At 45.6% G+C, this 23,920-nt stretch overlaps 1 protein-coding gene across 2 annotated transcripts in view; it reads right to left on the reverse strand.

Moving 5' to 3' along the window:
- The window catches only part of RSPH14 (radial spoke head 14 homolog), a 241,319-nt gene that overhangs the window by 173,248 nt on the left and 44,151 nt on the right, over nucleotides 1–23,920 (reverse strand). For both annotated transcript variants that reach the window (XM_075831748.1, XM_075831740.1), the window contains exon 4: nucleotides 2,164–2,282. In XM_075831748.1, coding sequence (XP_075687863.1) covers nucleotides 2,164–2,282 — 119 coding nt within the window. The remainder of the gene's footprint in view (nucleotides 1–2,163; nucleotides 2,283–23,920) is intronic.

Raw genomic sequence — 23,920 nt, forward strand, 5'->3', positions numbered from 1 at the left:
TGACCTGTCAGTTGTAGCTGATTCTTGTAATCCTCATAAAATAACAATTCAGGCATCTTTTCTCAGAACTCTACCTTGTACCATTCCACTGTTATTTCTCTTGGAAATATATGAATAAATTGGCAATAGGGTGTTACCATTCCCCTTGTCAAATAGGGAGGGCCCTACACACGACACTGTCCAATTAGTTCTGATAGTGTCATACTGTTTAGGGACACACCCTATTGACAAGGGGAATGGTAATGCTCAATTATCAATTTATTATTTATACACTTCCAGGAAGAATAACGGAGGAATGGCACAGTAGAGAGTTCTAAGAAAAGATTTTCTGAGTTGTTATGAGAAAATAGTCATGTCAGGAGAACTGGCAGGTCCTCTGTAAAGTCACATATGGTCCTAACTGAATAAAACGGCACTAAATTGAATAATGCAACTAAATGAAACTCAGGTATATGGCTGTGTGCGCTTTCCTACTCTTTATTATTGTACCTACCTCGATGTCCATTGATCAGTGCTACAGAATGTGTATGACATTGACACCAGCATGGGCTTTACGTAAAGGTGAGTGTTACTGTTCATTTACTTTAATTTCGTTTTGGTTTTTTTAAGCTATGTTAAAGGCAAACTTGAGTTTATTACTATAGCTTTTTACTTATCAGTCCTTCAGTCTCTCTAATGAAAACATTTTTTTTAATTCTTTTGGCAAGGCAGTGCCCAATTATTCTTGGGTTGTTGCCTAACAACAGACAAAGCAGAAAGCAGCTGTCAACGCAGAAGTGCCTTAAAGGGGTTTCCAGGATTTAACATTGATGGCCTATCGGTGTGTGATTGGTGGGGGTCCGATCCAGGATCGGCAGAACAAATGGGTTGTGGTGCTTGGTAGGAGACATTTAGTGTAGTGAGAGGAGTTTAATTCCTAAAAATAACAATAAGGCTAGACCTACATAGCTATTGTTTCTGGCTTGTCCTAATCTAGCCTAAGTGCATTACAGCAGGTCTCTCTCTAAACAACAAGCAAGGCATTCATTTCACTTATGTCATAGAAGTCTCCGATCTAAAATGATGGTGCTGTTGTGACTAACTCTCTGCTATTATATAATTGTGATTGAAGCGCTGAAGCAAATCTCTGTACATGGGATGAACACACTGCCACAGCCACTGCTATGAGACTGATAGTAAGTTTTAATTCTAAGAATGGTACAAAACAAAGCAAATAGTTGTAGTATCTGGTTTTAAGGTCTCTTAGGACACACACATGCACAGAATACTCTAAAGTCTGGCAAACAGATGGAATATTATTACTGATAAGTCATGAGCTACTGAATAGCCAAGTCTCCAAAGACCCAGAAACATAGGCAAACAGATGTTAAGCAATCATGCCACCTAGAGGCAATGTTGTGCTACTACTGCCATCAGTCATGTTTGTATGAAAACTAAATTTCACTTAATGGGGTCATGTAACAATAGGATCTTTTTATACAACACAGCCGTTTTCATTGTGATGCCGCAGAATATGCAACCCTGTTTCCGTAGCTATAGAGTTCCAGAAACAGCATAGCTCGCCGTGCTATGCTGTTTTAGTAACTCCCATTTACTTCCTTGGGAGTTACGGAAACAGCGTAGCTCAGTGAGCTCGGCTTTTTCCGTAATTCCCGACCACCTAACCAACATGTGGCCGGTAGGCAGAGGAGCTGAGTAAGCTAGAACGGGGTTTAGTGGGCCCCGTTCTGGAGATAGGTGCGGGTCCCAGAGGTGGGACTCCCATCTATCAGGCTTTTATGGCATATCCTGTGGATATGCCATAAATGTCCAAGATGAGAAAACCCCTTTAACAATGAAAGTGCTGTTACCTGCAGTCAATTTGCAAACTGGGCCGATCCACATGTCGGTGTGGTTTCGACCATATCGCAGGTGCGTCTGCAACAAGAGAACCCAGTCTTATATAAAAAAGTAATAATGCTAAATTATTTAAAGGCCATTAATACAAATTGATACAAAAGGAATAATAAGCTGGTGCCTCTTATAACAACTTGACAAATTTTAAGATTGCAATGTACAGTAGAAAAACAAAATCACACTTTATAATCGAATAGCTTGCATGACTTCTTTTGTATCAATTTTCATAAACCGCTCCAATTGACAAAATATACTGTATGCACTCACCAGCTGGAAGCTCAGATAGCATTTCATATGTCTGATGCATATTCCTACGACAGATATCCACAGGGTCATCAAGGAGGTGAGACATGGCAATAATAACATCACTTCTCAAGATGCCATCTCTAAAAAAAATATATAAATGAAAGATTTATGAAAGGGTTTAAATGGAAATGGTAAAAATAACTTATTTTGCCCACCATAGAACCTAGTTAGTTTAGTGTCAGATATCCACTGAGTTCGGTACCAGACATTTATTTGGTTGTCCTTGGAAACAGACAGCAGTTTAGCATCACTCTGCTGTCAGACATGTGACTTTACATTTTTGTTGAAATTTGGCTCATTTCATTTAAAATTCTGATAGTTACTCCTCAGCATGCAGGGAAGTAGCGTAAACGCTGAGGAGCAACTATTATTATATCATTATTTTGCATGTTATCCTGCATATCTCAATGAAAGTCACGCTAAGGTTTAGCCCTATATTTTGCAGTGAAATTATTGCAAGCAGTGTCATGATGGCATTGGCAATTATACAATATCTTGCAGCGACTTGTCTTTCTTTCTAGTGATCGATCCTTGTGTTGATTGTACATAGAAGAAATCGATGTGGCTTATCCACTGACCACAACGAATAAATTGTTGCATAAACTGATAACATCGGTCTCAAATGGCCATCTAAGAAATACAAAGAGTATGGTCAAATATGCCAGGGTTTGCCAATTTAAAGGGTAATATCTATTGTGTTCATCGTACATGTATAACCTAGTACAGTGTCCTCACTGCAGTATGTGAGTACACGCGCTGATATACATTACGGGCCCCCGTCGCACTCATGAGATTTTAATAGATTTTTATAGTGCTGGCGGCGGACTGGAAGTCTAGTCCAGCTGCCTTCTATGACGATACAACTCTTCATCATGTGACCAAACCCGCTGTACTCTATGTACAAGCAGAAACTACTGCTACTGCTTGTACATAGAGTACAGCGGGCCGGTCACATGATGAAGAGTCGTGTCGTCATGAAAGAAGACTGTGCAATTAGACTTTTAGTCCCCCGGCAGCGCTGTTAAAATCTATTAAAATATCAAAATCAGCGCGACGGGGGACCGGAATGTATATTAGCGAGTGTACTCACATACCGCAGTGAGTAAACTGCTAATACTTTTCGTTCCCCACATAATCCCTATAAAGCTGACATTCCAGCTATTCTGATTCCTTAAAGGGGTTGTCCAGGATTAGAAAAGCATGGATTCTGTGGTATTGCCCCATTCACTTCAAAGGGATTATATGAGATTAGGAAAGCATGGCTGCTTTCTTCAAGAAAAAGCACTACCATTTTCCAGGGATTGTGTCTGTTATTGCAACTCAACCCTGTTCAATGGAGTCGAGCTGCTTTACTAGACACAGGCACATTTTTTAAAACCTCTGTCAAAGGCCAACTAATACCATCAGAACAATATCATTTTAGAATGGTTCTTTTTTTCTTGCCAACAATATATCGTTCTGGATTTGAACCTAAAAACGTAATTTTCCCTTTTAACAATACTAAGGGTATGTTCACACGTAGTCAACAAAAACGTCTGAAAATCCAGAGCTGTTTTCAAGGGAAAACAGACCCTGCTTTTCAGACGTTTTTTTCCCAACTCGCATTTTTCGCGGCGTTTTCACGGCGTTTTTTTACGTCCGTTTTTGGAGATGTTTTCATTGGAGTCTATGAGAAAACAGCTCCAAAAACGTCCAAAGAAGTGTCCTGCACTTCTTTTGACGAGGCTGTATTTTTACGCGTCGTCGTTTGACAGCTGTCAAACGACGACGCGTAAATAACAGGTCGTCTGCACAGTACGTCGGCAAACCCATTCAAATGAATGGGCAGATGTTTGCCGACGTATTGTAGCCCTATTTTCAGACGTAAAACGAGGCAAAATACGCCTCGTATACGTCTGAAATTTGGCCGTGTGAACATACCCTTATGTTTCATTCATGGCTGGTAGTCCCAACTGTAGTGTCCCTGCAGATTTTCCACCCTCCCTTGCCAGGAAGGGCAGCTTGATGCATTGCTCAGTCATTGCATTGAATCACACCCATTTAGGTGACAGGTACAAAACAATGCCCTATGTGATCCGCCCCAAATGTATGCGATGACAGCCATATGGAAAATGCAGCTTTTTTTCCCCCTACGAAAACCTTTCTGGAAAAATGACAATTGAACTCTGATTTGCTGCTGTGAGAAATAGTTATCGGAGTCCATTCAGATCAAGTTAAAAAATGTCCCAAAGTGTTCAGTATCAGTCCGCATATTTATTCACATCACATCAAAATTTATTGAGCTCAGATGTGAGAAGGATGTAAGATTTTTTTCTAAAGCGGATCAGTCATCAGACGATTGTAACGTCTATGGCCGCGGACCGTCGTTCAGACTTACCCTCTGACGGCCGCGGCCATGCACGTCTGTGTTCTCGGCGGCATCTCCCTCCAGGGAGACGCTGGCACTCACTTCCGGGTTCTGAGACGGTTTCCCGCAGGGTGTTCAGTTGTTAAAAATCAGTAATTAGCCCAGAATGCTGCTGGACTATAATAAGGGATCTACCCACTTGATCTTTGTCTGAGCGTTGTTGTAGACCTAAACTTTGTCTTGCAAATGGTCTCCTAGTGTTTTCCAGTTCCCAGTGTTACCCGTTCCTGCTGCCTGTACCCTGTATCCCGTGCTACTGTGCCTCTGTGCCATCTACAGTGAAAGTCAAGTCGTGTCTTCCGCTGCATCTACTAGCCATCTTCAGTGAAAGTCAAGTTGTGCCTCCCCTACTGTCTACATTGCCTCAGGTACCCTTTCTGGACTATAGACATTGTATTGTACCTAGTTGGCCAGCTGCTATCCCGCTACGTGGTACGGCCCAGTGGGTCCACAGCCCGCACCGTGACAACGATGTTGCAATATATAAGGGCAGCATGGTATGGGGACAAGTCTGATATCCTATTAGCCAAAATGGCATAAACAAATGTGTGCCGTTTGACTAATAGTAGCATTTAAAGAATACACTGGACTCATAGTTATGTGTGGTGTAGTCATGAGGGGAGCGCCCCCTCAGCCGTGATTGGCGGCCTTTCCCGCTTTTTTCAGTGTCAATCACAGCTGAGAAGGGTGGAGGGAGTGCTCCCATCCTGAATACAGCATTCATAACTATAAGACCAATGTATTCTTTGAACGCTACTATATAATAGGAGGGTGGCCTGTCCTCATACTATAGGCCACCCTCATACATAGGGCAATATAGTCTTTAAATTGTCCCACTGTTTTAAAAAGTTTCTGTAAGGGTATGTTCACACGGCCTATTTACGGACGTAATTCGGGCGTTTTTTCCCCAAATTACGTCCGAAAATAGCGCCTCAATAGCGCTGACCTGTCACTTCTTTGGCCGTAATTGGAGCCGTTATTCATTGACTCCAATGAATAGCAGCGCCAATTACGCCCGTAATTGACGCGGCGTTCAAGCGCCTGAACATGCCGTTACGGCTGATATTACGGGGATGTTTTCAGGCTGAAACATCCCCGTAATTTCAGCCGTAACGGACGCCCTCGTGTGAACATACCCTAAAGGATCTGCCAGGCACAGCTTCTGTGTCAACGCCCATAGGTAATCAGTCTGCACCTGCTTCTATGTCTGTGAGACTGACTCCATCTTCCACCACTCAGGGTGGCAGGCTTAGGAGTGGGAGAGCCTATCACAGCCTGGCCAGACGGAGCTAGCTCCCGCCCTCTGTCTATTTATACCTGCATTTCCTGTTCCTCCTTGCTTGTGATTCTTCTCGTTTGGTTTCCTGGCCCTGCTGCAGCTTCTTGAACTATTTGTCCCTGCTTCATACTGACCCTGGCTTACTGACTACTCTCCTGCTCTGCGTTTGGTACCTCCTACACTCCTGGTTTGACTCGGCTTGTTCACTACTCTCCTGCTCTGCGTTTGGTACCTCGTACACTCCTGGTTTGACTCGGCTCGTTCACCACTCTTGTTGCTCACGGTGTTGCCGTGGGCAACTGCCCCATTTCCCTTAGCTTCTTTGTACCCTTGTTTGTTTTTCTGTAGTGCACTTATTGAGCGTAGGGACCGTCGCCCAGTTGTACCCCGTCGCCTAGGGCGGGTCGTTGCAAGTAGGCAGGGACTGAGTGGCGGGTAGATTAGGGCTCACTTGTCTGATTCCCTACCCCCAGTTACATAATCACAAGCCCATATACCTTGTCTACCCTGGTCCCTGACACTACTATGGACCCCCTTGAGACCCTGGCTCAGCAAATGCAGGGTCTCTCCCTACAGGTCCAGGCCCTGGCTCAGAGGGTCAACCAGCCTGATGCTACCATGGTAGTGCCCCTCACCTCACCTCTTGAACCCCACCTCAAGTTGCCTGACCGGTTCTCAGGGGACCGGAAGACTTTTCTCTCCTTTCGGGAGAGTTGTAGGCTCTATTTTCGCTTAATGCCCCTCAAGAAACTACCCAATGCTAAGACGTTAGCTACCTTGTTTGTCAAACACATCCTGCGTCTCCATGGGGTCCCTGTCAATATTGTTTCTGACAGAGGGGTACAGTTTGTTTCATTGTTTTGGAGAGCCTTCTGTAAAAAGTTGGAGATTGATCTGTCCTTCTCTGCCTTCCATCCTGAAACTAATGGCCAAACTGAGAGGACTAATCAGTCTCTAGAACAATATTTAAGGTGTTTTATCTCTGACTGTCAATATGATTGGGTCTCCTTCATTCCCCTCTCCAAATTTTCCCTTAATAACCAGGTCAGTAACTCGTCAGGGGTCTCCCCCTTTTTCTGTAATTTTGGGTTTAATCCACGGTTCTCCTCCGTTTCACCTGGTAGTTCCAACAATCCCGAGGTAGAGGTCGTTCATCGAGAACTGTGCACAGTCTGGGCCCAGGTTCAGAAGAACCTAGAGGCGTCCCAGAGCAGACAAAAAACTCAGGCAGATAGAAGACGTTCTGCTAACCCCTTGTTTATGGTCGGGGATCTGGTATGGTTATCGTCTAAGAACTTGCGCCTTAAAGTCCCGTCCAAGAAGTTTGCTCCCCGGTTTATAGGGCCGTACAAGGTCATTGAAGTCCTCAATCCTGTCTCCTTCCGACTGGAGTTGCCCCCATCTTTTCGAGTACACGACGTGTTTCATGCCTCCCTCCTTAAACGCTGCTCCCCGTCCTTGGCTCCCTCAAGGAAACCTCCTGTCCCCGTTCTCACCCCTGAGGGGGTAGAATTCGAGGTGGCCAAGATTGTGGACAGCAAGATGGTCCAAGGCTCCCTCCAGTACCTGGTCCATTGGAGAGGATACGGGCCTGAGGAGAGGACTTGGGTACCCGCCCGGGATGTTCACGCTGGGGTATTGGTCAGGAGGTTCCACCTTCGTTTCCCCAATAAACCAGGTCCACCTAGAAAGGGTCCGGTGGCCCCTCATAAAAGGGGGGGTACTGTAAAGGATCTGCCAGGCACAGCTTCTGTGTCAACACCCATAGGTAATCAGTCTGCACCTGCTTCTATGTCTGTGACCACTCCTGGTTTGACTCGGCTTGTTCACTACTCTCCTGCTCTGCGTTTGGTACCTCGTACACTCCTGGTTTGACTCGGCTCGTTCACCACTCTTGTTGCTCACGGTGTTGCCGTGGGCAACTGCCCCATTTCCCTTAGCTTCTTTGTACCCTTGTCTGTTTTTCTGTCGTGCACTTATTGAGCGTAGGGACCGTCGCCCAGTTGTACCCCGTCGCCTAGGGCGGGTCGTTGCAAGTAGGCAGGGACTGAGTGGCGGGTAGATTAGGGCTCACTTGTCTGTTTCCCTACCCCCAGTCATTACAGTTTCTGTACCTTTAAAACATGCATCTTGATTTTAGGAGGAAAATAATGACAATCGCTTTTTCTTTTCCTTTTATTAAGTCTTTATTAAAAAATTTTGTCAAGCATTGAACAGGATCGAAGATAACAAAAACCTCCAACCCCCCAGTCTGGACAAGGTGAAAAAGAAAGAAAGGGAAAGTAAAGGTCAAATCCAAGATTTCGATATTTTCTTTTTTTTCCTGGTTATTAAGTAATGAAATTATTTCCTTAAATGTAACCGTTCTTTTGACTAGATTCAACCAATTATCAATAGAAGGGTAGAGTCTGATAACCAGATGCTAGCAATAATAAGCCGAGCCAAAAATAAATATTTTTGAATTGTGAAGTGTGGGCTTCTCTAGGGTCGGAAATTTGTAACACATCTCCCAAAATAGTAACCGTAGACAGATATGGAATGGTAATTCTATATTTCTCCTCTATCACCTTAACAACTAAGAACCAATATGCATGTATTACAGAACAACTCCATATAATATGAATAAAATACGCATTTAACTGTGAACATCGAGGACAAACTGAATCAGTTCTACTTCCAATTTTATAAAGGAAAATCAGATTGCAATATAATCTATGAACTATATTGAATTGGATGATTAGCACTGCGTGAAACCAAGCAGATGTTGTTTAGAATCAGACACCATTGAAAATCATTAATCCCCCTTAAATCCTTATTCCATATGTGTCTACTAACAAATTCAATCTTATCGATGGAAGACTTAAGTACAAATCTATATATTTGTGACAAGACTTTTTTCCTCTTCGTGACATTAAATAAATCATTTGTAATGTCCAAACGCTCCACTTTAAGTCTTATTTGACATTTTTGTGTAGGCCTGATATACCAGATAATGTCTACATTAAAATCTAGATTCAATATTATATTTTTAAACATCCATTTCCTCAAACATTTGTTTAATGAGTCAAATTCGTTTTTTTTTTAAATAAATAAAAAAATTGTGACAGTGCCCCATTTATTTTATAAATATTTTTTCATATTTTTCCAGCATTTATTTAACATCTTACACAAAAAAGCCCTTAAAAACCACAGAATTCAATGCCTCTGATTGTAGAACTTGAAATATGTTTTCACACTTAGTTCACTTTTTCTGTACCAAGAGTCTAAGAAAACGAAATTTCCTGCAACCCACAAGAAACGGAATTTGGGAAGAAAGATAATACAATTTCATATAACGTAGGGCTAACCCTCGTTTTTCAGGGAAGAAAATTTTATTCGCACTCTCCTTCTGATTTAGCAATACCTCGATAACATTGAACGTTTTCCAGTCTATCCTAATTGGACAAGCAGACAAAAAGTGAAGAAATTGCGGCAAGATAAGTATTTTAATCAATGAGACTCTTATCAGACCTTGAAAGAGGTAGTTTGGTCCAGATATAAATTTTTGGCCTAATTTTATGAATTAAGGGGAGAAGATTTAATGTAGAAAAATCCAGTACTTCCTTAGATATTTGTGCTTTCCAGATATTCAAAACTATTTCTGACTAATAATGATTCGATCTTAATATTCGTTCTTAATATTTTGGCTAAATCAATAGCGTAGTTGACTAAAGGGACAAACGGAAACCATTAGCATTGGAAGCGTTACCATTGAAATCAATGGTAATGCAAATGGAAAGCTATGGTTTCCGTTCATGGGTTCCTCTGACGGTGAGGTCTGACAGAAGCCATGAACGGAACCCCAACGAAGATTAGAATGAAGCCTAATTTACTTACTTTTTCAAAAGTGCTCCCTTTCTCAGCAAGAAGCTGAGTAAACAAACACACCCTGCAAGTGATATCAACAAACGGTGCACGCCAGGAACGCAAGTAGCAGTAAGTACCGATTTTGTTTTGTAGGATTATAGTCATCAGGTCGGCTAAAGTAGGGGAACTAGTTTTTTTCTGGGGAGTTTTAGGGGGATATCAGAAAAACCCCTTTAATACTGAGGCCGGAGAAAGAGCCAAACTTTTTAATTCTCTTTATTACTAAAGGGACAAATTCTTTAGAGTTGTCAAAATAAAACAAAACATCCACCTACAAAGATATTTTCTCTCAATGACCCAGACACCAAAACCTGTTATTTTATCATCTCTAATCTTTATTGCAAGTGGTTCGATAAAAATGGCAAATAGCAACGGAGACAGTAGCGTCCGATGACAAGATAGAGTGGTTGCCCCTATGGCTTATCTGGATGTTTGCATAAAGTCTCCGGATATCATATATCGCAGATCTATCCGGTACAGAACCATTTTGATTTGCATTGACTATAGATGTAATGACTCTAGCCAATGTTTTGGCGAGAATCTTAATATCCATATTTAAAGAGAAGTAACCCACTTCATCCCATATCTCCTTACCTTTTTTGAAAATAATGGAAATAATAGCTCCAGCATAGATTTTGGAAGAGGATTTGTAATATATAAGTCATGAAAAATATCTAACAAGTTTCGGAGCAGGATATCCTCGTATCTCCTATATATTTCAAAAGGAAGCCCGTCAAATCTGGCAGCTGAATTGCCCTTGATTGAGCCAAGAGAAAAGTTTTAATCTGGGAGACAGATTAGCGAGTTTTAGTATATCCTCTGGTGCTCTGATAACTTACTAAATGTAATAGAGTTAAGAAATTCATCAAGTTTAATGTAAGCAAGATTTATATAATGACACGTAGTATGCCACAAACTTTTTTTTTTAATAGAAGTATCTTCGGAAAAGAAACCCTTCTCTGTCCTAAAAACTGCAATAATTCCACTACCTTTTTGGTTCTGTATATTATCTGCCAAGAATTTACCTGGTCTACCTGCCTCAGTGCTGTGCATTTTGTGCCACAATCCAAGCCTTTTGTCTCTCAGAAGTGGGCTCATTCACATACTCCTCTTCCCTGATTTTTTTATTTCTTTTTACACTTCAACTCTCTAACATGGAAAGATTTACGCATCAGAGAAATTTCCTTAAGTATTAATCCCCTCAAAAAGTTCTTTAAAGCGTCCCACACCACCTGTAGAACTGTCAAATTAATATTGATATCCAAAAAAGCCAGGAGCTCAGCTTTAATTTTATCAAGGCTTCTCAGCATAGTAAGCCAATAGGGGTTAAATTGAGTATAAGTTTATTCAGCTAAATTTTTTTGTAGTTTTGAGAAATAATAACTAAAACCGGCGTGAGGTCAGAAACGCCTCTTGATTCATACACCACCTTCTTATTGTATGGGAAAAAAAGAAGGGTTACATAACACTAAATCTTTCGTTGATAGAGCTTGATGAAAGCTATTATAACATGAATATAAAACATGTTTTGTTAAGAGTATTTTTCGCCCGCCAGACATAATTTAAATAACGGAGAGTTCAACAGTTGTCTCTTTAGTTCATAATCTATCCAATTCAGAATCTATTATACAGTTAAAGTCGCCTGCTATCATAACTGAACAGCTACCTGCGACAAATTAAATTAAATTATTAATAACTTCGGATGAATAGGGGGAAGAGACATAGACGAATGCCACACCACACTTGTGCCCTCCCGAACTCCATACAGAAATATATATCTTTCTCTACATTCTTAACTATAAGTAATAGAACAATACACGGTAAACAGTGAGGTCCCTGTTCTTAACAACCTATGTCCCTACCTACTTGTACGACCCGATCTAAACGACGGCGCACAACTGGGCGGCGTTCCCTATACTAGTACAAGTGAAACTGACAAACAGATAAGAAAGAGACAGTACGAAATAACAAAGGGTCACCTGGGAAGTACACGAAGGGAGAGGCAGGGCAATTGTGCCACGGACAAGTCCGGGCGAAAGAGGCGGAGTCAGGCAGGCAGGGTCAAACCGGGAGAGTGCGGAAAAACATAAAATCAGAAGGCAAAGAAAAGTCAGGAGTCCAGTCGGGGTCAGAGGTCACAAAGGAGTCAAAATGCAAGTCACTCAGGGGAGTCTGAAACAAGGGAAAGCACCAGGCTAGGTAACACTAATTACAGGCAAAGGCCTACTACCCCAGGCTGAACTAAATAAGGAGAGGGTGGGAGCTCAGAAACATCACCCAGGCTTTGATTAGCCTGACGCACCTGAGCTCCTACTGGCTGCATACTGCCTCAGTCTGCCAGGCTTAACGACGCCCGAGCGAGTAACTATCGACGTCCTGGGGAGCGAAGGAGCAGCAGGAAGAAAGTATGTGACAATCCCCCCCCCTTTTACGAGGGGCCACCGGACCCTCCACCCCCAAACCAGGTTTATTCTGAATTTTTTTATGAACGTTTCTTATAAGGGTCCGAGCGGGGATATCTCGGACTGGGACCCAAGTCCTCTCTTCTGGACCATGTCCTTTCCAATGGACCAGGTACTGGATAGACCCCTGAACCTTTCTACTGTCCAGCAACCTGGCCACCTCGAACTCCTGTCCCTCGGGTGTCAATACTGGGACGGGAGGTTTCCCTATGGGAAGGATGGGGGGGAACAGATCTCTTCAGAAGGGAGGAATGAAACACATCATGGATTCACACTTATATTTATCAAATGAGTTGCAAAATGACTAGAAAATATAGTCAAGACATTGACAAGGTTAGAAATAATGATTTTTATTTCAAATAATAATTTTCTCCTTCAAACTTTGCTTTCATCAAAGAATGCTCCATTTGCAGCAATAACAGCATTGCAGACCTTTGGTATTCTAGCTGTTAATTTGCTGAGGTAATCGGGAGAAATTTCACCCCATGCTTTCAGAAGCCCCTCCCACAAGTTGGATTGGCTTGATGTGCACTTCTTGCGTACCATACGGTCAAGCTGCTCCCACAACAGCTCTATGGGGTTGAGATCTGGTGACTGCACTGGCCACTCCATTACAGATAGAATACCAGCTGCCTGCTTCTTCCCTAAATAGTTCTTGCATAATTTGGAGGTGTGCTTTGGGTCATTGTCCTGTTGTAGGATGAAATTGGCTCCAATCAAGCGCTGTCCACAGGGTATGGCATGGCGTTGCAAAATGGAGTGCTAGCCTTCCTTATTCAAAATCCCTTTTACCTTGTACAAATCTCCCACTTTACCAGCACCAAAGCAACCCCAGACCATCACATTACCTCCACCATGCTTGACAGATGGCGTCAGGCACTCTTCCAGCATCTTTTCAGTTGTTCTGCGTCTCACAAATGTTCTTCTGTGTGATCCAAACACCTCAAACTTTGATTCGTCTGTCCATAACACTTTTTTCCAATCTTCCTATAAAGGATCTGCCAGGCACAGCGGGGTTAACTCCCAGAACTAATCAGTCAGCACCTGAGAATACATCCCTGAGACTGACTCCTGCTTCCACCATTCAGGCTGGCAGGCTTAGGAGTGGGAGAGCCTATCGTAATCTGGCCAGACTCAGCTAGCTCCCGCCCTCGGTCTATTTAGTAGAGGACCCTGAATCCACGAAAGCACTGCCGGTAGCAGACCTACCACCAAAAGAGACCTGAAAGGGAAGCAAGATCTTAGTACGTTTCATATTTACGGGAAATACCTGTGCGCCCAAGTGACCTCCCCGATGATCACTTAGACGCGGAAGTTCTCTGGCTGCAACCTTACGCTTAGGACAGTTGTTCACTTGATGCTTGTCGTCCCCACAGTAGAAGCAGAGACCATTCTTCCTGCGGAATTCTCTACGTTGTTGGGGGGACACGGAGGCCCCGAGTTGCATAGGTATCTCTGAATCTTTCGGGGAGGAACGAAGCAACGGAGCTTCGGGAGGCATCATGGGGGAGTCGGAGGAGAAAACACATAAACGTTCACGTTGTCGTTCCCTGAGACGTCGGTCAAGTCGTATCGCTAAAGCCATAACCTGGTCTAGGGAGTCAGAAGAGGGATAGCTAACTAGCAGGTCTTTCAGGGCATTCGACAGACCCAACCTAAACCTGTCCCGGTAGTGGGTATCGACGCCACTCCTCTTGCTAATGGTTATTTTACACAGCATACCCCTGTTTTTGAACTCCTTATTGGCTCCATGCATTTGGAGCAATGCTCTGTACTGTTGATGCAGGGATTATCGTACGATTTGGTTCTAGGTCTTCCCTGGTTGCAGTTGCATAATCCTACGTTTGACTGGAATACTGGGGAGCTAACCAAATGGGGTAATGAATGTTGTACGTCATGTTTTTCTGTTAATTCTATTTCTCCCCCTAAGGAGGCGAATACGCTACCCGAGTTTGTTCAGGACTTCGCTGATGTTTTCTCTAGGGAGGCCTCCGAAGTGTTACCTCCTCATAGAGAATACGATTGCGCTATCGAATTGGTACCAGGAGCTAAGCTTCCTAAGGGTAGGATATTTAATTTTTCTTGTCCCGAACGTGAAGCTATGAGAGTGTATATCCAGGAATCCCTGGCCAAGGGTTACATTCGTCCCTCTTCTTCTCCTGTAGGTGCTGGCTTCTTCTTCGTGGGGAAGAAGGATGGTGGTCTTAGGCCATGCATTGACTACCGTAGCCTGAATAAGGTCACGGTAAGGAACCAGTATCCCCTTCGTTTGATTCCTGATCTCTTTAATCAGGTTCAGGGGGCCCAATGGTTTTCTAAATTGGATCTACGGGGGGCGTATAACCTTATTCGCATCAAAGAGGGGGATGAGTGGAAGACTGCGTTTAACACGCCCGAAGGCCATTTCGAATACCTCGTCATGCCCTTTGGGTTGTGTAATGCCCCTGCGGTCTTCCAGAATTTCATAAATGAGATTTTGAGAAATTACCTGGGGATTTTTCTGGTAGTGTACCTTGATGACATACTGGTGTTTTCCAAGGACTGGTCCTCCCACGTGGAGCATGTCAGGAAGGTGCTCCAGGTCCTTTGGGAAAATAAACTGTTTACCAAAACCGAAAAATGTGTGTTTGGGGTACAGGAGATTCCATTTTTGGGTCAAATCCTCACTCCTCATGAATTCCGCATGGACCCCGCCAAGGTTCAGGCTGTGGCGGAATGGGTCCAACCTGCCTCCCTGAAGGCGTTACAGTGTTTTTTGGGGTTTGCTAATTATTACAGGAGATTTATTGCTAACTTCTCGGTCATCGCTAAGCCCCTTACGGACCTCACTCGCAAAGGTGCTGATCTCCTCCACTGGCCTCCTGAGGCTGTCCAGGCTTTTGAGGTCCTTAAGAAGTGCTTTGTCTCGGCCCCGGTGCTGGTTCAGCCCAACCAAATGGAGCCATTTATCGTGGAAGTTGACGCATCTGAGGTGGGAGTGGGGGCTGTCTTGTCCCAGGGTACCAGGTCCCTCACCCATCTCCGCCCCTGTGCCTACTTCTCCAGGAAGTTTTCGCCAACTGAAAGTAACTATGATATTGGCAACCGCGAACTCTTAGCCATTAAATGGGCATATGAAGAGTGGCGCCACTTCCTGGAGGGGGCTAGGCACCAGGTAACGGTCCTTACCGACCACAAGAATCTGGTGTTCCTAGAATCTGCCCGGAGGCTAAACCCGAGACAAGCTCGATGGGCGTTATTTTTTACCAGATTCAATTTTTTGGTTACCTATAGGGCTGGGTCTAAAAATATTAAGGCTGATGCACTGTCGCGTAGCTTCATGGCCAGCCCTCCTTCGGAGGAAGATCCTGCTTGTATTTTGCCTCCAGGTATAATCATTTCCTCGATCGATTCTGATTTAGTCTCTGAAATTGCTGCTGATCAAGGTGCAGCTCCCGGGAACCTTCCTGAGAACAAGCTGTTTGTTCCCCTGCAATTCCGGCTAAGGGTACTTAGGGAAAATCATGACTCCGCACTATCTGGCCATCCAGGCATCCTGGGTACCAAACACCTCATTACCAGAAATTATTGGTGGCCTGGGTTGCCTAAAGACGTTAAGGCCTACGTCGCCGCTTGTGAGGTTTGTGCTAGGTCCAAGACTCCCAGGTCCCGACCAGCGGGCTTACTGCGTTCGTTGCCCATTCCCCAGAGACCTTGGACACATATCTCCATGGATTTTATCACCGATTTGCCTCCATCCCAAGGCAAGTCGGTGGTGTGGGTGGTGGTGGACCGCTTCAGTAAGATGTGCCACTTTGTGCCCCTCAAGAAACTACACAACGCCAAAACGTTGGCTACCTTGTTTGTCAAACACATCCTGCGTCTCCATGGGGTCCCTGTCAATATTGTTTCGGACAGAGGGGTACAATTTGTTTCATTGTTTTGGAGAGCCTTCTGTATGAAGTTGGGGATTGATCTGTCCTTCTCCTCTGCCTTCCATCCTGAAACCAATGGCCAAACGGAGAGGACTAATCAGTCTCTAGAACAATACTTAAGGTGTTTTGTCTCTGACTGTCAATTTGATTGGGTCTCTTTCATTCCCCTCGCCGAATTTTCCCTTAATAACCGGGTCAGTAACTCGTCAGGGGTCTCTCCTTTTTTTTGTAATTTTGGGTTTAATCCACGGTTCTCCTCCGTTTCACCTGGTAGTTCCAACAATCCTGAGGTAGAGGTCGTTCATCGGGAACTGTGCACAGTCTGGGCCCAGGTTCAGAAAAACCTAGAGGTGTCCCAGAGCGTACAAAAAACTCAGGCTGATAAAAAACGTTCTGCTAACCCCCTGTTTATGGTCGGGGATCTGGTGTGGTTGTCGTCTAGGAACTTGCGTCTCAAGGTTCCGTCCAAGAAGTTTGCTCCCCGGTTTATTGGGCCGTATAAGGTCATTGAGGTCCTCAATCCTGTCTCCTTCCGGCTGGAGTTACCCCCGTCTTTTCGGATACACGACGTGTTTCATGCCTCCCTCCTCAAACGCTGCTCCCCGTCCTTGGCTCCCTTGAGGAGACCTCCTGTTCCCATCCTCACCCCGGAGGGGGTGGAATTCGAGGTGGCCAGGATTGTGGACAGCAAGATGGTCCAAGGCTCCCTCCAGTACCTGGTCCATTGGAGAGGATACGGGCCCGAGGAGAGGACTTGGGTACCCGCCCGGGATGTTCACGCTGGGGTATTGGTCAGGAGGTTCCACCTGCGTTTCCCCAGTAAGCCAGGTCCACTTAGAAAGGGTCCGGTGGCCCCTCATAAAAGGGGGGGGTACTGTAAAGGATCTGCCAGGCACAGCGGGGTTAACTCCCAGAACTAATCAGTCAGCACCTGAGAATACATCCCTGAGACTGACTCCTGCTTCCACCATTCAGGCTGGCAGGCTTAGGAGTGGGAGAGCCTATCGTAACCTGGCCAGACTCAGCTAGCTCCCGCCCTCGGTCTATTTAAGCCTGCACTTCCTGTCCCTCGGTGCTTGTTATTGCTTTTGTTTCTTTCCTTGTGGTTCCTGGCCCAGCTACAGCTCCTGCTATTTTTGATCCTGCTCCATACCGACCCTGGCTTACCGACTACTCTTCTGCTTTTCGTTTTGTACCTCGCACACTCCTGGCTTGACTCGGCTCGTTCACCACTCTGGTTGCTCACGGTGTTGCCGTGGGCAACGGCCCCTTTTCCTTGCTTGTGTTCCTTGTATGTTTGTCGTGTTTGTCGTGCACTTACTGAGCGCAGGGACCGCCGCCCAGTTGTACCCCGTCGCTAGGGCGGGTCGTTGCAAGTAGGCAGGGACAGAGTGGCGGGTAGATTAGGGCTCACTTGTCCGTCTCCCTACCCCCTGCCGTTACACTTCCTCTGTCCAATGTCTGTGTGCTTTTGCCCATATTAATCTTTTCCTTTTATTAGCCAGTCTCAGATATGGCTTTTTCTTTGCCACTCTGCCCTGAAGGCCAGCATCCCGGAGTCGCCTCTTCACTGTAGACGTTGACACTGGCGTTTTGCGGGTACTATTTAATGAAGCTGCCAGTTGAGGACCTGTGAGGCGTCTATTTCTCAAACTAGAGACTCTAATGTACTTGTCTTGTTGCTCAGTTGTGCAGCGGGGCCTCCCACTCCTCTTTCTACTCTGGTTAGAGCCTGTTTGTGCTGTCCTCTGAAGGGAGTAGTACACACCGTTGTAGGAAATCTTCAGTTTCTTGGCAATTTCTCGCATGGAATAGCCTTAATTTCTAAGAACAAGAATAGATTGTCGAGTTTCACATGAAAGCTCTCTTTTTCTAGCCATTTTGAGAGTTTAATCGAACCCACAAATGTAATGCTCCAGATTCTCAATTAGCTCAAAGGAAGGTCAGTTTTATAGCTCCTCTAAACAGCAAAACTGTTTACAGCGGTGCTAACATAATTGCACAAGGGTTTTCAAGTGTTTTCTAATCATCCATTAGCCTTCTAACACAGATAGCAAACACAATGTACCATTAGAACACTGGAGTGATGGTTGCTGGAAATGGGCCTCTATACACCTATGTAGATATTGCATTAAAAACCAGACGTTTGCAGCTAGAATAGTCATTTAGCACATGAACAATGTATAGAGTGTATTTCTGATTAATTTAATGTTATCTTCATTGAAAAAAACTGTGCTTTTCTTGCAAAAATAAGGAAATTTCTAAGTGACCCTAAACTTTTGAACGGTAGTGTACCTGGGGACGAACCTTCTGGAGGGTACCCTTAGGCGGAGGTTCTTGGAAGATAACCAAACCTGATCTCCCACCAAGATATCGTGATTGGCCGAACGCCTTTTATTGGCTTGAAGCCGCTGACGGTCCAGGGCTGCCCTGAGATTACTCTGGACCTGGTCCCAGATGACCCTCAAGTTCCCAGTGAGAAGCTCCACTTCAGGGTTATCTGATACACATGGGGAAAATTAAGAAAACCAGGGATTAAAACCATAATTAGCAAAGAATGGAGAAACTCCTGATGATGTGCTGATGTGATTATTGAGGGCAAATTCCGCAAGCGGCAAAAACCTGAACCATTTATCCTGAGCGTCAGCCACGAAGCATCTGAGATACTGTCCCAGAGACTGATTGGTCCTCTCAGTCTGGCCATTAGTTCCTGGATGGAAGGCCGATGAAAAGGACAAGTCTAGTCCAGACTGCTTGCAGAACGCCCTCCAAAACAACGATACCAATTGGACCCCCCTGTCAGAAACAATGTTAACAGGTACCCTGTGCAAAAGTAAAATATGTTTAATAAAGAGGTTAACTAGCTTTTTAGCATTGGGCAATTTCTTCAGGGGAATGAAGTGGGCCATTTTACTAAACCGGTCTACCACTACCCAGATCACCGACTTGCCCTGGGACGAAGGGAGATCGGTGATAAAATCCATGGCTAGATGGGTCCAGGGTCCTTGGGGCACCGGCAAAGGACACAGCAAGCCTGCAGGTTGGGATCTGGGAGTTCTAGACCGGGCGCAGGTCTCACATGAGAGCACGTAGGTTTGGACATCCCGTAGCAGCCCTGGCCACCAGAAACCACGGGTGACAAGGCCCTCGTACCAGAGATACCTGGGTGAGCCGACAGGACTGAGTCATGACACTCCTGGAGAAGCCTCAGCTGGAGGTGTAAGGGTACAAACAGTTTGCCCTCTGGAAGGGCTTCAGGGACAGAGTCCTGGCTGGCCGGTGACCTCTGTGGTCAGGTCAGAGTCTACAGTTGCCACTACCGCACCAGGAAGCAATACTCCTTTGGGTTTGGTCTCAAGCGGAGGGGTGGCCAGAAAACTACGGGACAGAGCATCCGCTTTAATATTCTTTGAACCAGGCCTTTAGGTAACAACAAAATTAAACCTGGCAATAAATTGGACTTCCGGTTCCGGTGCTGGGATGTGAGGACGGAGTTAGGTGAGCTCCTGAAGCCCTGATCCCCTGACCCTCCGTCGTCACACACCCGCATGATTTAACTGCCTCGGCATTCAGCTGAGGTCTCAGTGAGAGGAACCTGAGGGTATATGGAGAGATATCTCCTTCGGAGCGGCAGCAGAGAGGTCTCCCGCCCGGCTGAACAAAATGAACGAGGAAAAGCGCAATCCAAGATGGCGGCGCCGCTGCGGCCATTACTCCCACAGAGCCGGCCACAAAGCCCAATACACCTTGGGGAGGTGATACTGCCATCAGCTGTTACTGACTTACCGCTAGACTACAGAAAGTTGTCGATCGAGGTTGCTACTCACCTGGCCCCTGATTTTAGGGATTCTCTAATAGTCACAGTAACAACGACGCTCCAGAAACTTCAAAATGAGGTTACATCACATGGTACTCGACTTGATGAGCTGGAACAGCGTGTTGGTCTCATGGAAGATGAATCTGCAGGGGCCCATACCTGCATTAGAGGTTTGATACGAGATAACACCAAGCTCAGAGATCGTTTGGAGGATTTTGAAAACCGTTCCAGGAGGAATAATCTACGGTTTGTCGGAATACCTGAGCATATTAGACCACAGCTTCTCCAGGAGATTTGTGAGACGGAGCTTCCGGAAGCGTTGGGTCTGACCAGATCATGCAGAGTGGAAAGGGCACATCGCGTTGGCCTTCCTGGTCCAGTAGCCAACGCAAAAGGAGAGACACAAACCAGACCACGGCAGGTGATCATGCGCTACTTGGACTACAATGATAAAGAGGAACTTTTGCGCACCTTCAGAAATCGAAATACCCCTTTACATATACGGGGAGCAAAAATAATCCTGTTTGCAGACTATTCAGCGGAGGTCACACGTCGTCGGAGATCCTTTGGGGGAATTTGCACCTCCCTATACAAGCGCAAACTCAAATTCCAGCTCCAATATCCGGCCACCTTGGGTTTCACGCAGATGCATGGCTCAATCAAGTTATTCCACATGCATGAGGAAGGGGCAATCTTTGTGGACAATATCCCTGGTTCTAGGAGTCCTAGAGCGCTGGTAGCGGAGACTACGAGTCATGGATCTGGAGGGGCTGGTCCTCCTTTATCAGCTTCTCTTCCTCGGGACTGTACCTGGTCTGAGATAGCCCGTGCACCTTCACCCAAGCAACGTGCAGAGACGTCCAAGACTCCACATCGATAACGCTTGGAAAAGCTGATTAAAACCATCCCGGACTGATAAGTATATCCTGTAGTGATAAGCGATCGCATTCTGATTTTGCAATACATAAATGTGGTTACTGGATTTGTTGAACTTTAATTGAAGAGGTTCCAGTTTTATTAGGCATAGGCATTTGTTCTTCTAATGTTATGTTTCACTGCTGTAATGGCTCCTGGAAGTGGGGGATAATTTTTTCGTTTGTCCAGCATGTCCTGGAGTCTGATGTCTATACTTAGAACATGCCAGGGGCAGGGAGGGGAGGGGGGGGGGGGACAGGTCACAGTCCAGAAAAAAGTGAGGTTATGTCAATTTTCTTTTGATGTTTATACATGTTATTGTTGTAATGTTGGGAGCAAACTGGAGCAGATATCACCGAGCGGCTACCAAGTTAGTGGGGCATTCTTGCCTAGCAATAGATATTTATGAACGGTCATTATTGAGCCTTTTGGTGACACTTAGTTTATGCAGCTTACCTCTTGGAATGTAAAGGGGCTTTGTTCCCCTAATAAGAGAATGATGGTGCTCCGTCACTTAAAAAAAATTTCATACATATATCGCTCTTCTTCAGGATAATCATTTGGAGGAGAGTGCAGACTGGAGGTAGGTGAAGTTCTTGTGGTCGGTGAAGATCACGATGGGGTGAGCAGCGCCCTCTAGAAGATGTCTCCACTCCTCTAGGGCCAATTTGATGGCCAGTAGCTCCCGATCTCCAATGGAGTAATTGCGCTCAGCAGAAGAAAACAGTCTAGAGTAGTAGCCACATACCACTGCCTTTCCTTTGGAGCTCCTCTGGAACAGAAGTGCACCTGCACCAACAGAGGAAGCGTCCACTTCCAGAGAGAACTGCCGAGATACGCCAGGATGATGGGGGATCGAGGCTGAAGTGAAGGGTTTCTTGAGGCTAATAAATACGGACTCTGCCTCTGGAGTCCACACTTTGACGTTCACACCCTTCTTGGTAAGGGACGAGATGGGAGCCGTCAGAGAAGAGAAGTTAGGAATAAACTGCCGGTAGAAATTGGCGAATCCCAGGAACCGCTGTATGGCCCTTAAGCCTTGAGGACTTGGCCACTCCAGGACAGCTTTCACTTCCTCAGGATCCATCTTGAGGCCTTGATCCGAGATGATGTAGCCCAGGAAGGGCAGAGAACTCTTCTCAAAGACGCACTTCTCCAGCTTGGTGTATAAATGATTCTCCCTTAATCGTAGTAGAACCTGACTGACATGCCTCCGATGAGTCGTCTGATCTGGGGAAAAAATCAAAATATCATCGAGATAAACAACAACACAGACATAGAGTAGATCTCGGAAGATATCGTTAACGAACTCCTGAAACACTGCGGGAGCGTTACACAGTCCGAAGGGCATCACCAGGTATTCGTAGTGCCCGTCCCGAGTGTTAAAAGCCGTCTTCCATTCATCACCCCGGCGAATCCGGACAAGATTGTAAGCCCCCCGCAGGTCTAGCTTAGAAATTTTTTTGGCTCCTCGTATGCGATCAAACAGCTCAGAAATGAGTGGCAACGGGTATTTGTTCTTGACTGTGATCAGGTTGAGGCCCCTGTAGTCAATGCAGGGACGAAGGGGGGATACGTCCTTCTTTTTAACGAAGAAGAATCCAGCCCCGGCCGGGGAGGAAGACTTTCGTATGAAACCCCTCTCCAGATTCTCCTTGATATAGGCCGACATGGATAGAGACTCTGGCAAGAAGAGAGGATATACCCGTCCACGGGGGAGAGAGGCATTAGGAACCAATTCAATGGGGCAGTCATAAGTCCGATGTGGAGGCAGCGTCTCAGCCTCCCTTTTGCTGAAAACATCTGCATACTGAGCAAATTCGGGAGGCAGTCCCGCCAACGACTGAGGCAGAGGAGGCTTGACAGGATGGATCTGCAACAGACAATGACCATGGCACTTGGAGCCCCATTGGAGAACCTCTCCAGAATTCCAGTCCAGGACTGGGGCATGTAGTCGAAGCCAATGCAGGCCCAGGAGAACAGGATTGATGGCCTTGGGCAAAACAAGGAAAGAAATTAATTCGAAATGCAGTACTCCAACCTGGAGCTTCAACGGCTTGGTTTTAGAAATGATGGGATCAGGCAGAGGCAGTCCATTAACTGAGGCAACAGCCAAAGACGTCTCTAGGGGAACTGTGGGCAACTGAAGATGATCCACAAGCTCTTTCTGGATGAAGTTTGCAGCAGAGCCAGAGTCAAGATAGCCAGAGACTTGATGCGTCCTGTCACCGGATACTAGGGTCACAGGAATAGTCAATTTGGAACTGAACGCTCTGCTAGGTTCCGTTCCACCTAGGGTTGTCTCTCCAACCAATACTAGGCAAGGGGGTCTCTCTGGCTTCTGGGGACACAGACGCACAATATGGCCCCCACAGCCGCAATACAAAGTGCAGAAGTGCGTCTGCGTTGTCTCTCCTGGGTAGACAACTTGACATAATTCATCTGAATCGAATCCTCTGGTGGGATGACTGAGGGGGATTGCGGGACAGCAGAATCCAGCCTGGGAAGTTCTCTCTCCCGGAGAACCTCTTGGGAACGTTCCCGGATCCTCATGTCAACTCGGGAGGCGAGTAAGATAAGATCGTCCAGGGTAGATAGCAGATTGCGAGCAGCCAGCTTGTCCTTGATCCCTGAAGACAGTCCCTGCCAGAATGTAGCCACCAATGCCTCGTTGTTCCAGGTCAATTCAGCAGCCAGGATACGGAACTGGATGGCATACTCGCCCACGGAGAGGTCTCCCTGGTGTAGGGTTAGCAAGGATGCAGCAGCCGAAGAAACTCTCCCAGGTTCCTCAAAGATCAAGCGGAAGGTCTGTAGGAAGCACTGCAAGTCCCGGGTCTCTGGTACCTGATGTTCCCATAGAGGATTAGCCCATGCTAGGGCTTTGCCAGTAAGGAGAGAGATGATGGAGGCGATCCTGACGTCATCCGAACAGAAGGACCCGGCATGTAGTCTGAAATGGATCAGGCACTGATTCAAAAATCTGCAGGACATCGAATCTCCGTCATAGCGTGGAGG

Source organism: Rhinoderma darwinii, chromosome 1, assembly GCF_050947455.1.
Source record: "Rhinoderma darwinii isolate aRhiDar2 chromosome 1, aRhiDar2.hap1, whole genome shotgun sequence".
Classification (NCBI taxonomy): domain Eukaryota; kingdom Metazoa; phylum Chordata; class Amphibia; order Anura; family Rhinodermatidae; genus Rhinoderma; species Rhinoderma darwinii.